The following is a 16,102-nucleotide window of genomic DNA, read 5'->3' on the forward strand; positions in this document are numbered from 1 at the left end:
TTAAGTACAATAATGGTGTCCCTGGTAGATTTAAATTTGTTTTAATATTACAATATTACAGTGCTCAACATCCCAAGAATTCCATAGGAAATGGGACTGGAACTAACTGATAGTACTGACTTATATCTGTGGCGTGTGCCCATTTTATCCAATTAAAAAGAACCACTATAGCCAAGAAATGTTCTTCTTAAACCAAGAGACTTCACTAGATAATATACATATTGGTGGTGAATCTGCACCCAGGATTTAAGCCTCCTAACTAATGTACCCTTCATACATCAGATTTAAGTCACAAGCTTCAGCTGAGGTGCTCTAAGATAGAAAGGAGTCTTTTTGCCTAAACAGAAATCATTTTCCCAGCACCCATTCTAAAAATCCTAGGACAACTCTTATCTTACTGTCCCCGAGGATTCATCTCAGCAATGTTGATACAGAGCTTTAGAATGTATCAGGTTATTTTATGGGCAAAACCTGGGCCACTGCCATTTTGGATGCTCCACAAGGGTATGTCTTGGCAGCCGCTTAGTTCATGTGTGTATCTTGGTACTCAGCACATAGACAATGTGAATGACTCTGGATTTAGTGTCAGCTTTGGGGCACCGTCCTACCATTTACTTTTACCTGGGCAACTTAGTTTAGTTCCATAAGCCTCATTTTTCACATCTACAGTGCAGGTTCATAATATCAGTTTATGGCAAACATTCAAGATGGTATAATTCACTTTATTTCACTAACACTCCCAGCTTACCTACTCTGTACCAGACACCATATTAAGCACAGGAAGATAAATGTAGCATCTGCCCTTGGAATGCTCCAGGTTTAGTGTGGGAACAGACTTGCAAAAAAGTAATTAAAAATACTATTTGATAAGTGCTACCTTAGATAGCTGTTATGAAGGTGAAATATAATGACATCGGTGAAAACAACTTGTGAACTGAAAAGTTCTAATAAAATAGAAACTATTATCATTCCAGGATTCTCCTCTTCTTTGCCACCAATCCCAATTCCATGTTTTATTCAAGGTTTAAATCAAGCTGAATTCCCCCACAAAGTCTTCCTGACTGTAGAAGCTTCTAGACACAAAACAGCTGTGTCTGGTTTTGTTCTCTATTTGCTAAATTGTAATCTGACCTTTATAGTAATTGCTGGAAAAAATCATTTCCTGTTATGAAAAAAAGTACAAAAATCTAAAATTCTTTCTAATCTTTGTTAAGGCATCTCGGCTAAGACCTAGGGCTTAAATGTCAGGATGAGGAACAGTTTAATGGAGTTTTTATTGTTTTATTTTTAGTTGACACTTAATAATTATACACATTTATAAGATACAGAATGTTTCCTTACACATATACAAAGTGTAATGACAAAAACAGGGTAATTAACATAGCGATGACCACAAATATTTATTATTTGTGTTGTGAATATTCAAAATCCTTTCTTCTACCTTCTTGAAAACATACAACAAATTACAGTCAACTATATTTACCCTACAGTGCTGCAGAACACCAGAGCTCATCCTCCTATCTAGCTGTAAGCTTGTATCACGTTATCAACTAATATCAGTTCATTTAGTTTGAGGCGGTGTGCAGGTAACGGAATTGCAAATCAAAATATAATAGTTTGATTTGAGAAGGAAATCTCTGTGATGGCTCAACACAGTTCCGAAGCTTGGCACATGCTCCCCTGTCATAGTCTCCTTTGTTAAGGTGCTTGCTTTTTATGAGAACTCGGGAAGTAACAACCGTGCTAGTACCATTAAGCACTTTAATAACCCACCCTGAATGAACATGTAGCTTCTGAAAAGGCCTCCTGTTGCTGTTAAACCAAAGACTAGTTAAAAGAGGATTGAGTGAGTGGTCCTCCTCCCACCGGGAATTTACTAAGGATTAAATGCCTGGTAAGAGATATTCTCTGGGGGAATTATCATAGAAACCTGCAACCACTAATACTTAAGAGAGAGGTGAAAACCCACATCACTTTGGACTGTCGGAGGAGTTTCATGGGATTAGGCGTGTAGAATTAGTTTCCTTCCACATATGCAATACATGCATTAACTGAGATTTGCTTATCCATGCTATTTTAACATCCCAAGCTTTAAGGCCTCATTAATACCTACTTTATTAGCAAATTCTTCCTTGAAACTTCTTTGCTCTGTGAACAACTTTTTCTCTGAATTCTTCTAATACTGATAAGAAAAACCCAAAGTCTTTTATTTCCACAGTAGTTTTCCTATCAGTACATTCCTTTCCATCCTCATTTTTGTCACACTTGTGAATATCTTAACGCCGTGTTCCTGTATTGTTAAAACAATGTCTTTGGTATACCCTGGACACTGCCGTTTTGCATATGCCAGACTTCTTTATTTCTCAATGCCTGAAGGGCTAACTAACTTAACACATATCAATTAGGCTTTAATATTTTACTAAAGCAGGACCAAGACTCGGGCCAGACTAGGAATAAGGTCAATGGATGAAGGTAGGGTTTAGAGAAGATTCTCATGGTGCTTGCATTTCAACTGTTTTTGTATCACTTGGCAAAGATCAAACACATAAAATAATAAGTGACAGCAAAAAATATCATTGAAGAATAACACAGAAAAGAATCCATGAGTATTTCTTTCTTCATTCATTTATTGATCAAGCATGCACATTACATATGTATCTAATAATTAGCCTACCTCTCTTGTCTAATATATTAGACCACCTATGTGTTCCAAGTACTAGTAAAAAGCCCAAGGGTAATTACTAATGAGTTATTCAGACAGCAAAATAAAGAAGACCCCTGTGGTTCGGATGTGGCAAGAACTTCTATAGCAGACAAAAAGTCAAAACTCTATTTTCTGATGCCTTAAGTCCTACTCCATCCCCACACAGTCACAAACTGGAATACATAGACATTCCTTGTGGATTTCTGGGCTTTTGTCATTGCTACCAATTATTTAATGCCTAGATGTAATGTCTCCTGCAGGCAGCTAGCTTTCCCTGACCACTCCCCCAGGAAGGTTTTTTCCCTCTTGTGAAGTTCTGAGTCTTTCATTATCTGACCCTATAAAAGCCCAATAAACTGATTACTTGTTCCCATCCTCCACTGCCATCCCTCACTCTCCTTGCCCTTAGCAAACCCTTCACCTGCCTATCTGCTTCCTCATTCCAAGGTTGTAGGGAAAGTAAAAACAACCTCTATCAAAATACCATGAGTGACTCATATCGTTAGCCTTCTTCTGTATGTATCTTCTCTCTTGAATTAAATTTGACCCTCTTTGAAGGACATCTCATGTATCAGTATCTCTCTGCCACTGTATCAAAAACCATTGATGAAGCAAAGTCATTTGCAAAGCTATCACATATCATTTGATACCAACATTAGTTGAAATACCAAGATTTTCAAAATAATACAGAGTTAAGTTTATCCCTGCAACTACAACATTCCTATTTACTGGCATTCCAAATAAATCAGATTAAAAATGTTAGAATTAGAACTATTGGGGTAGAAATTAAATGTACTATATATAGGACAATTGTCTTTAATTTCATCATAGCTTGGGAAAGACAGGCTAAGAAATGCCATATAATATTAATTTGTATGGCTGTCGGCATCAATTGCCTCCAGCATTAAGGCATCCAGTCATTATCTTTGACAAATGTTGGTCTTTAATCAATTTGTGCTATTTAAGTTCATGACCAATGAGAGATGTAGGATGCTTTCCTGAGACTATGAAGTATATGATTAAGAAGTACAGAGACCTAGGCTGAGTAAGAGACAATATAAACCAAATAAGTAACTTTTCTACTTGAAACACATATCCTTTTCAAATACCATCCAAATATTTTCTTCCATAGAATAAGTAGAGCTAATTTCAAAAATAAAATATGAAGTCATATAAACTGGAAATGGAAATCATGATATCTCTTTAATTTAGTCCCACATTCCATTTTGCTAGATGTGTAACTTTGCGCAAATCATCTAATATGATTGGACCTCAGTTTTTTTTCATCTTTGAAAGAAGAATAAAGACTTTGAGTCTACTATCTACCTCTGACAATACAGTGTTCTTAAAAGTGCTTTATAAAGCACTCTGCAAACATACAATACTATTACTTTGATAATTGTGTCTATATTTGACTATTCAGTCTGGAATTCATTTCCATTTCCTCAAGTGTTTTCCTCTATGCATACATCTCTAATGCATTCATCATGCTCCTTAAATTGTTTTTGTTAGCAAGATAACCATTTTCATTCATTCAGGCTGTAACTGGAGAAATGCATGTAGATGATTCTGCATTTTAATATATTACAGTATGTTTCTCAGTATAATTTCCAAGGTCAAATGTCACATTTTAGGCAAATCTCAGAAAGAAATTCTTCCACCTACATTGAAATGTCTAAACAATATCAAATTTCTCTGTATCTTCTTAAAAGACTACCATACTTTCAAACTCAAAGTCAATTACAGAAGTAAAATATATTGATGAGGAACTTTTTTTTAATTAACAGAAAAATGAAACTGCAATTGCAAATTTTCCACTCATATTGATTTATGAGATTCTTTTATTGACCTAATATTCTGATGTCATTCTGCAGGTATCATTTGCTAGGATCATTTGCCAATGATGTTTCAAATTAAAAAAAAAAAAAAAAATCTTTCTGTGGGCCAGGCACAGTGGTGCATGCCTGTACTCTTAGCAATTTGAGAGGCCAAGGTGGGAGGACTACGTAAGTCCAGAAGTTTGAGACTAGCCTGGGCAACAAAGTAAGACCCCCATCTCTACAAAAAATAAGAAAATTAGCCGGGCATGTTGGTATACACTTGTAGTCCCAGCCACTTGGGAGGCTAAGGCAGAAGAATTGTTTGAGCCTAAGAGTTCAAGGTTGCAGTGAGCCATCATCGTGCCACTATACTGCAACCCAGGCAAAAAAACGAGACTGTGTGTTTGTGTGTGTGTGTGTGTATCTTTTTTTATATTAGAAATCTCACAATCACATGAGACCTTCCTCCCAGCTATGTCTCAACCCGAAGTTCACAAACAAGAGAGGTTCAGTAAAAAAGATGATTTTTTAAAAAGCATTTAATTATCTTTGGAGGATATATTTGATTACTCTTATACCTTGACACTCTGCAAGTTATGAAAACACGAATAAACCATGTAACAAACGAGAGAGGAAGAATTTTAGTTTTTTAATTCAATGAAATAAAAATAAGAATTTTAATTGATTACATGCCAATAAAACCTTTTAAAACTCTGAAAAAAAAACTACACTAATGATTTAATAACTAGTATAAGCACAAAAAATTATAAATTCCATAGATTTTTGGGTGGTCAAACACTTTTTTTCTTTATTAATGTTTGCTTCCTAATGATGGTGTGCCATGCAGAATACTCTAATATCTGCAGGTTTCAGTGAGGAATAATGAAACTGGGAGAGGTCACTAACAGGACATTCAGAGCCTGCTTGAAATGAATAAATTTGCTAAGTGTCTGACATGGAAGGGAAAGAGAGGAAGAATAAACCTCTGAGAATAGAGATAGAAAGTACCATTTTGGCAGACCCAAAATTTAAACAAAAACTAATGAAACAAAAATAACTTAACCCTCAAATAACATTATTGATATGCTGCTTTTTGTTTTTCAGAAATAAAAAGCAAATAGTCATAACAGAGAGAACATAAGATGACATCATATTATGTTTTGCAAAAGGGTGAATTGGTACCTGGAAGAAGGCAAGAAGTTACTTCTGGCCCCCTCGTCAGATGTGGCAAATCATTTCATCTTATCCTTTTTTCCTCCATTCTTCTTTCCTTCTCCTTTTCTAATGTACAAAATATTCAGTGAGGGAAGGTGACATGCCATAGATGGGTAGCAAAAATTCCCTTTCATTTTTCTTATCTCAGCCCCCAAGGACAAATATATAATATGGATGCTGAAAAAAGATTCAGCCTAAATAATAAATACAACATCTTAGCTCAACTGAGTGGAAGATTTAATGGTAATGAATAACCCCTTGCATTTGCAGGAGGGCTATGCTCTCTATACAAATCACCCTCATATGTATTATTATCCTTTTGATTTTTCCCAGAGGTCATGTAAGGTGGGCAGGGAGATTTCTTTCTTTCTTTTTTTCCCCCAATAAGGAAAGAAGCTCAAAGGTGGCAAATGATTTGCCCAACATCATTCTGAGTCAGATCCTGGACTGAGAATCTGGGTCCTTTCTCCTCGCCACTATTACTACTGCCTCAATAAGATTTCATCACTGAGCAATTTCACTAAGACAGATATGAGTTACAAAAAGTAATTATTTTATGATTTTCATGGTAGATATCAAGCTTTGTATTTTCATATTTAGTTAATGAAATTTTTTAAATCTGTAGACATTGAGTATTATTGATTAAAGGGAAGTATAGAACAAATAAAAATAGATATATAAGACAAAATAGAGTTATTAATACTGAATTCTTTTTAAACTTAATTGTAATAGAAAATAATTCAGTATGAATTTTAAAAATGAAATGTATTTTACCTACTCTATTATTGGCCCAAGAATATTACTGAGCATCTACCATGTTCTAAACAATACCTGGGTACTACTGGGCATATAGAAAACCACAAACCCTCTGACGGTGCCTGCATAGTGTCCCATCAAACAGGTGAGATAGACATATAGCAAAGAGTTATTTATACACCTGAATGCAGGGGCTATAGGAAACTAGCGTAGCAGGGTCAGAAAAGCTTTCTTCAAGACAAGACAATTAAGGTAAAATAAAATTTAAAAAGAGGATACGCTTAAGCAAAAAGGAATGTAACACAACAAAAAAGCATTTAAGGAAGAAGGTTAACAGAATTTAATGGGGTAGATGTGATTACCCAACGAGCCAGGTTAGGGTGAGAAAAGAGGCCACAGATCACAGAACTCCAGTGTTTATTACAGTTGGTCAGGTAAAGGAAAAAGACCCTGAAATGTTTTATGGCTTGCCAAATATTTTACTTTGCCCTGAATTCTCTGTTCCTTAACTCAGGGTTCAAAATGGCATTGAGTACACTTTTTATTTTCTGAAATGTTGTATTCACATGAAATACAAAAATGGAACATCCTTAGACACCTCTACCAGCTCTTTTCACCTACATTGTCTCATTTAATCTCAAAACAACCTTAACCAAATGAGACACTGTCTGCTTCTTTCTAAGGCTTAAAAAGATCATTCTTTTCCAAGCATCTAAAACGGCAGATCCACAGTAAGAACAGGGTTTTCAGATCACTTTTCTATTGCACTTTCCATGATACCCCACAGCGCCCTGTTCACTAATAAGGAATCCTATTCATCCATCAAATGCTTATTAAGATTATGCTGAGCATCACTGAACAACATAGATAAGATCTCCGTCTTCAAGGAATGTACATTCTACTAATAAACAGAATAATGTTGTTAGTAGGTTTTTGTTTTTTTCTTTCTTAAGAGTTCTCATTTACTTCAGGGGAAAAAGCCTCTCACATTCTAAAGAATAAAATGAAGTACTCAGATTTAGACTCCATCTCTCTGCTTGTCTAGTGTTTTTTGTGTCCACCTTCACTGTTACTCAAATGGTCTGGTGTTCTCTCTCCCTTATGGCCATGGACACTGTAAGCAAAGGCACAGCCAGGGAAGAGATGTCAACACCTTGTACAGAATTGATGAGTTAAGATGGCTTCCTCATCACACATTCACCTAAAGGGTTTGCAACATGCTCATGTTACATCATGTTTTGTGGCATGGCTACAGTGATTCCAAAGACTGTTACTGCTAACATTCAAAGTTATGTTCCATCATGTTCAACTGAAGGCATTCCAGAGAGGAAAAAAAAACTTTTTAAAAGCAAATGTTTGCAAAACCTCTCTCTGCTAGGACCAAGATTGTCCCTACGGTATAAGTTGACAGAATAAATGCAGTTAGACTCCTGATTTCAAGCCCATGCTTTGTATTAAAGGAGGGTTAGTGACCTGGGAGAATAACTGTACCATTCAAAGCACCTGTTTGTTAATCTTCTGGTAAGAGAGACAGGGTGTGGTTGGCAACTATCCTCACAATCAAATCCCATAAATAAACTGGCCCATTTCTTCTCTGCCATGTTCCAGAAGTTAGTGGACACCAGGGAAAAAGAAATACAATACTCGCAACTCAGGCTAAAGGAAAAATGGAAAAATAAATCCTGAAACCACTAGAAAGCAAAACCAACTGTTTGGCCCTATCCACTCTACTACCAGAGATGCACAGCAATCTCCAAACCTCAAAATGATTCATTCATCCTTTCTAGGAAGGGCAAGGTGGGGTGAAGCAGCTCATATTCCAGGATTCTAAAGGACATGAGGCTGCAATATACTGGGTAGATTAAATGGAAAGAAATTTCACAGGAAGGAGCAGAGAAACAGAAAGAAAGACCATGAAGTAGAAAGGAACAGATGAAGAAATGGGAAGCAGTGTGAAAACAGGCAAGAAGCATGTCATTACAGGGACTGCAAAAATGGCAATCTGTTAGTAAGGGAGTTGGTTTCTCAGGCAGAGTAGATCTTGCAGGGGCAGTCAGGTAGGTGGATTCCAAATGAGGTACAGGCCCCTGTCCCTCAAAAGCAAGCCAGCCCTCCAGCAAAAGGGGCCAAAGGGAGTGATGGGGGTCTAGAAAAAAAGGACAGCTTTCTGCCAGTTTCTCAGTTTGTGAAAGAATCTGAGAAACAAAGTGGTTCATAATTACTTTGGGAGAAGAAGGACAGAGGGTTTGTCAAAAGCATAGATCCCTGGAACCCAATCCCGACAATCAGAGTCTCCTGGGGTCACATCTTATATCTTTGACAAATGCCCTAGGTGAGTCTTACACAGAATTTAGTTTAATAACCATAGGCTGTGATGATAAAACCACAGTCTTCAACTTCTTTTGTGGTCAAGCTGCTCAAGGCTATCTGTTGGTCACAGCCCCTAGAACAGAGCCGTTTCAACTGAAAATAACAGATGCCTAGTAACAGAGAACTTGGATTACTTTGTGATGGAGAACTATACCAGGATCTCCTCATATAACATTCCCCGCCAGATGCCGTGGCTCACACCTGGAATCCCAGCACTTTGGGAGTCTGAGGCCGGTGGATCACTTGAGGTCAGAGGTTCGAGACCAGCCTGACAAATGTAGTGAAACCCCACTCTACTAAAAATACAAAATTAGGTAGTTGTGGTGGCACATGCCTGTAATCCCAGCTACTCAGGAGACTGAGGCAGGAGAATCACTTGAATCCAGGAGGCGAAGATTGCAGTGAGACCAGATTGTGCTACTGCACTCTAGCTTGGGCAACAAGAGCAAAACTTCATCTAAAAAAAATTTCTACCAGGCGTGACATGGCTCACGCCTGTAATCCTAGCACTTTGGGAGTCCGAGGTGGGTGGATTACTTGAGGTCAGAGGTTTGAGACCAGCCTGACCAACATGGTGAAACCCCATCTCTACTAAAAATACAAAATCAGCTGGGCACGGTGGCGCATTCCTGTAATCCCAGCTACTCGGGAGGGTGAGGCAGGAGAATCACTTGGCTCCGGGAGGAAGAGATTGCAGTGAGCCAAGATCGTGCCACTGCACTTCAGGTGGGGCAACAAGAACAAAACTCCGTCTAAAATAAATAAATAAATAATTTTCAAGTGTCAGGCCACATCCTCTGACCTTACGTGAAGTTCCTGAAAGAAGGTCTGTAGCTTTAGAAGCTACAGTGTCAGCTTTTAGTGGTAAGGAGAGTACCTTCAGGTGCTAAGGCTGAGGCACCAATCACATCTTGAAAGTGGCTTTCAGACCCCACGGTAGAAGCACAAAGGAGAAAGAGCTCCCTCTTTAAAAAAGTTTCAGTCCGGCAATATTCAGCAGGATCCTAATCTGAATCACTCTACTAAGTGCTGGAGGCATTATACAGCACTCTCACTCATCAAATTGTTATTCAAGAATAGGCCTCAAAATAAATTTGTGAGATGAATTTCTATGAAGGAAGTTCTAAATAGAAACATATGTTCATTAAATTTTTATTTTCCAGCAGGTAAGGCAGCCTAAGTAAAACTGTGTGTTCAAAATCAGGAGTTCGGACAGAAACCCCTAGTTATATATAACCACCTCCAGAATAAAGGCTGAACTGGAACCACTGTCTACCTCCTTGTATTCCCTGACTTACCCTTTCCCTCCTGTCTGATGATTGCTGGTGAGTTTGGGTCCTAGTGGTAATGTTTCCCTTCAGAGGCCACTAACTCTAGGAACCCTCTGCCCTGTACCAGGCACTTTGCACACAGCCAGGAGACTGCAAGCCCTTGTATCTATGTGTGCTGCTGCACTCACAGGTGGGCTCAGAACTCCAGCAGAATCCTGATAAACCCTCCTTCATCCCGACCAGCACCCCCTTTGACACATTTTCATGACAATGATAAACTGCTGAAGAGAAAGCAGCCTTTAACGCAAAACAAATGAAAGCCACTTCCAAGGTCTCTTTCCATAATGTACTTTTGATGTGGTGTTTCCTCAAAGAATTAGAAAAGTCCTCTTCTTGGCCCATGAGCACCCACCATTGGGGAAGTGGCGTCCAAACTCCCTGGGCATCTCGCTGAGTCACCTCTCCTTTCCCTTCTCTCCACAGCTCCAATGGAAAATCCGTCACGTGGGCCCAGAACGAGAAGAGTACCCGGGGGCAGCACCTGTGGCAGCGCCTGTCCATCCACATCAACAAGAAAGAGAACCCCAACCAAACAGCGGTCATCAAGCCCTTCCCCAAGAGCACGGAGAGCCGCGGCCTGAGCGCAGGCGCGGGCGGGAGCGCAGGGGGCGTGGGGGCCGCGGGTGGTGCGGGCTGCGCAAGCGCCAGCCCCTGCGGGCCTGAGCCTCCCGACTCCGGTCCCAAAGCGCTATACGACGTGGCCGAGGCGGAAGAGCAGTTCCCGGCGCCCGCGCGGCCACGTTCGCCGTCGCCCATCAGCACGCTGAGCCACCGCGCGGGCTCGGCCAGCCGTACTGAGGACGATGTGCCGTCGCTGCACTCGGAGCCCGCGGCGCACAGCAGCTCCTCGCAGGGCTCGCTCATGGAGCAGATCAGCAGCGTGGTCACCCGCTTCACCGCCAACATCAGCGAGCTCAATTCCATGATGCTGTCCACCGCGGCCCCCAGCCCTGGCGTGGGCGCCCCGCTCTGCTCGTCCTACCTGATCCCCAAAGAGATCCAGCTGCCCACTACCATGACGACCTTCGCCGAAATCCAGCCTCTGCCGGCCATCGAGGTCACGGGGGGTGCGCAGCCCGTGGTGGGGGCGCAGGCGGCTGGGGACGCGGCCCGGGAGAGCCCCACGGCCGGGCCCGAGGCTGTGGCTGGCAAGCCAGACCTGGAAGAGTTGGTGGCCCTCACCCCACCGTCCCCCTTCAGAGACTCGGTGGACTCGGGGAGCACAACCCCTAACTCGCCAGTATCCGAGTCGGCCCTCTGTATCCCGTCGTCTCCCAAATATGACACTCTTATCATAAGAGATTACACTCAGAGCTCCTCGTCGTTGTGAACGTCCCTGGAAAGCGCGCCGGGTTGCGCGCGCTGAGCTTAGCGGAGTGGAGCGGAGCCCCCAGTGTTCACACACACAGTGGCAAGCATAGTCGCCTGGTTACGGCCCAGGGGGAAGATGCCAAGTGCACCCCTTGATGGAAACACGAGATCAATAGTGCTATCTCACGACAACCGACGACAAATCTTTTGGCAGATTTTCTTCTAGTGGCCTTAGAAAACGTGGGCTTTTAAGAAACACTGCTGGTATCTTTGAGGGCTGACAAGGCGTCTGTTCCAACAGTTCCAAGTGCTTTGCTCTAGGGAAGCAGTGCGTGTGAAACAGCGTAACGGAGGGCGAAGAGCATAGTTAATAAGCAACTGTAAAAAGTTTTATTTGTTTACTTTAATTCTGTTCCCAGAAGAGTCTTTGATTCACCAAACATGAATGTACATTTTCTAACAAACTCAAAATCTGGGACCAAAACATCAACTTTTCTCTTTCTTTTTTCTTTTTGCTTTTTTCTTTCCTATAAAGACCTTGAAAAGCGGTAACTTGGGTCCAGTATTTACTGAGGCGTTGTGAATGTGTCCCGTGCATAACACAGTACTGGATAGTGAGTGCTGCGTTAATGTACTACGTAGGGCTTCTACCAGAGACTCTCCTCTCCAATTTGGTTGTGAAATACTCTTCCAAAAGCCTGCATTGGGAATTCCACCTACTTATTTCAGATTCACCTCCATTAACCAAGAAAACCAGTGGAAGATTTCTTGACTATTTCACCATGTTGCCAATCAATACTGGAGTAGCAAAAAAATATTTTCTGGAATACTGTTTTGTAATTCCCTCACTGGGGTGCATTGTAGCTGGAAATTCTCTTTATATTGATCATTCTTGAGCTCCAGCCCGGCTATCTCTTTCAAGAAAAATGGCCACTCCTTAGGAATGCTGTTCCAATTGCATTGCCAACTAAAATATAAAAACACGCATTGGGGCTTCTTCATTTCTTTATTTTGAGAACCTGATGCACGAAGAGCTCCTTTGTTCTTTTTGAGTCCCACCACTGGAAGAGTGGTCCATTGACCCCATGAAGACATTGTCACAATTTGAGAGACGGTTGTTGAAAGGATTAACACAATCTTAATACACTGAAAATTTTAAACTGTGTCAAGTCAGCTTAGTGGAGATTTAGCTACACCAGTGAGCAGTGATTTTAACTATTCTTGGCTGCTTAAACAAGGCAGCTATGAACTATGACAAATGTAGATTTTTCAAAGCAATACAAAATACTAAAAAAGAGGAACCTTAATGAATATTAACCACACATTCTTAGCCATTCCAAAAAGAGGCAAAGCAATTCTTATTTTCTTTTTTAAAATAATGATTAATATTATTTTGTGCACTTCATACTGTCACTTTTTAAAACTGCAGAAAAGAGATTTAGTGTTATAATAGAAACATGTGTGCTTTGATAGTCTCAAATAGGTAGAATTCATAGTTCAAGACCTGAATCCACTGTCATCTCTTTCTTCCTCCCATCGCAGCTATCCTCAGGTACCAAATGTTTTGATTTTTAATACGGATAGTAATAAATGGAGATGTCCTATAAATTTAAAGTTCATTTGACCCAGCCTTATACTTAAGATAGCCTTATGAAAAAGATTTGCTTTGAGGCAGAAGTATATTTTTGGCAGAGAGAAAAATAAATAAAACTTTTTCTTTTAGCTCAATATCCTTATTTTGGTAAGTATTTTTTTTTATTTATTTCACATTTACTTAAAAGAAAATAGACTGAGAAGGCCAGGCGCCGTGGCTCACGCCTGTAATCCCAGCACTTTGGGAGGCTGAAGCAGGCGGATCAAGAGATCAAGAGATTGAGACCATCCTGGCCAACACGGTGAAATCCTGTCTCTATTAAAAATACAAACAAATTAGCTGGACATGGTGGCACATGCCTGTGGTCCCAGCTACTTGGGAGGCTGAGGCAGAAGCATTGCTTGAACCCAGAAGGCAGAGGTTGCAGTGAGCCAAGATTGCACCACTGCACTCCAGCCTGGTGACAGAGCAAGACTCCGTCTCAAAAAAAAAGAAAATAGCCTGAGAAATAGAAGTCAATCCATTGGTATAATTTATCATTCTTCACTTTAAAAAATTCTAATAAATATTCTGCTTGTTGAGTTTTCTTTTCTGCTATTTGTTCTTACTTGAAACCTTAAGTCAAAGCTACCAATACAAAATATTAAAGCTAACATTAATGTGCTAAAATATTAATTTAAAAAATCAAACTTCCCATGCTAGATTTGAAAATAACATCATCAAGAGGACCCGACCCCAATTTTATAATGAGGCTTTTAAAATATAAGTGAAATCTAACTAAGTTTCATGGTTTCATTAAGAGCAAACGTCTGCCTTTACCTGAAAAATGTAAATCTTTTGAATAATTAATACCCTCTGGATCCTCATCAAAAGGATGGCATTCACCTGGGGATTCCTATCTTGACAGCTTAGGTATTACAGACCTTTCTCAATATGCTCTCTCTGCATTTTAAAATTTGTTTCATAAAATCCTTATGTTGATTTTCATTCTATTCTCAAGTACAATATGTTTCACTCTAGACCAATAGAACAACATGTTTAAACTTTATCCATGGTCAAATTCATTTTCTATTTTTTTAGTAACATATCTCTTAAAAAATACACTACCTTTTAAGAAACTTCATTAGAAATTAAATTTAATGCAAGTAAATTGCCATCTGATAATTCCACATACTATTATAATCAACTGTAGTAATAAAAATGATTTATCCAATTAGAAGAGAACAAGATATATTTTTCTCTGTATTTCTATAACTTTTACCACTTCATTGAATACACTGTATATTGGCCATAAGATTATTAGTAATGCATTCTTGAGATCTTTTATTTTGGAATGATGCTAACTCTGTCTCTTTGCCAATTCTAATACCAGGTTCCAAGTACAGTAATAACTCTACAGTACAAAGAGAACTGAATATTCATTCTAGGGCTATAGGATATGAACTTCACAATTCATTTGGGTACATTCTCATTGAATTTCCTTCAAAACAATCTGTTCCTGGTGCCCAGTGATAATTCAGTCGGGACCAGCATGACTAAAAGAAGGGGATATGCTAAGGCTCAGCAAAGTGACCCTAAAGGAGAGATATGTCCCAGGATGGAAGGAAGACGACGTGGTTTAACCAAGCTAAGCAGTCCACTCATCCTTATATTTTGGGAAAGGAGTGGAGTGGGGGCAGCCTAAGAAGAACATATCTGGATTGGGAAGAACTGTTTTTCTGGGCTAGGGATGGGGAAAAGAAAGGGAGTATGAAAAGACAAATTGTAAGAGATTTGACTGAAGCAAAGAAAAAAAAGCAAGTCCCCAAATGTGCTAATCCTTGAAAGTAACTGTCATTCCCAAACTACTGCTGTTACCAGCAAGTGATCAGGAAGACTAGGAGCTATGTCTGACTGTAAATGAATTGTATAATCGCTCTGCTGCAGTTCTGTGACTTCCAAGCCAGGAATTAAACACTCTTTTTAAGAATAACAAAAAAACAAAAGCATTTCCTATGCTAGTCTCCTAGTAAAATGTACATGTTTTGGAGACTTCAAAGATATTATCTGAGTTCACATTTAGCAACAGCTTATTAATAACCCTCAAGCTGTCAGAATCTCTATAGTTACCATTACAATTTTATACTGTGAAAAAAATACAGATCAGTGAAAGCATAGAGATAAACCAGAATTCACTTTGAAGAGGGTCTGAGGCCTGGGAGATTCTCTACTGTCTATTGAAGAATGAGGCATGTATAAAATAGTTGGTTGAATTTCACTGATCTTCCCAATGTGAACAAATATACTATGTATATTGTGTGTATTTCTAGAAATCAATGGCAGCTGCTGATGGTGTTGTAATTAGAAATCTATATAGATTATAGATGTTTTAGAAAGATGGTGCCAATCCTAAAAGATTTGTGTGGGCTAAAAGTGCTTGTACTTACTTTTTTCTGCACTTATAACTGATTTGGTTTTAAAATTGTGTGCGTGTATCTGTTCTTTCTCTGTTGTGGCAGCTTGTACTATTAAAATAATAGCGAATGTTAAATTATTTTGATGTGAATTGCAAATGTTTTTTTCATAAAGTTTAACATTTTTATCAGCATTATTTTGCTTTGTACTTGTATAAATATGTTTTATTTTAGCACTGCAAAATATACTTGCCTGTTTCTCAGTTGTCTAAATCATGTTGCAGTTGGTGTTTGTGAAGCCAGTTACTTTTCAAAAAAAACATTAAAAAAACTATAATATGATTTTAAGATTATTCACCTCAAATGTTTAGAATGTTGTCTTAAGAGTGTTTTCTAAGATGAAAAGAGCCATGATACTAATTAATCTTGAATAGTGGATGATCTATACATTTGAATTACGGGGTTTACAAAGTAAGCAGTAGACTATAGATTTAAATGAAACTAGATACCAACCACAAACTAACCAGAGATGCTGTCCCCAAAGACATCTACAAACAACTGTTACATAAAGAAGGACCCTTTAAGAAGAAATGCAGTAAATATGCATT

At 39.1% G+C, this 16,102-nt stretch overlaps 1 protein-coding gene across 6 annotated transcripts in view; it reads left to right on the plus strand.

Moving 5' to 3' along the window:
- The window catches only part of GRM5 (glutamate metabotropic receptor 5), a 574,635-nt gene extending 558,793 nt beyond the window's left edge, over positions 1 to 15,842 (plus strand). For all 6 annotated transcript variants that reach the window (XM_017977702.4, XM_078339980.1, XM_035265279.2 and 3 more), the window contains one exon: positions 10,620 to 15,842. In XM_017977702.4, the coding sequence (XP_017833191.2) occupies positions 10,620 to 11,526 (907 nt within the window). In that variant the 3' untranslated portion in view covers positions 11,527 to 15,842. The remainder of the gene's footprint in view (positions 1 to 10,619) is intronic.
- Positions 15,843 to 16,102: the final 260 nt, after the last annotated feature.

Source organism: Callithrix jacchus, chromosome 10 (genome assembly GCF_049354715.1).
Source record: "Callithrix jacchus isolate 240 chromosome 10, calJac240_pri, whole genome shotgun sequence".
NCBI lineage: Eukaryota > Metazoa > Chordata > Mammalia > Primates > Cebidae > Callithrix > Callithrix jacchus.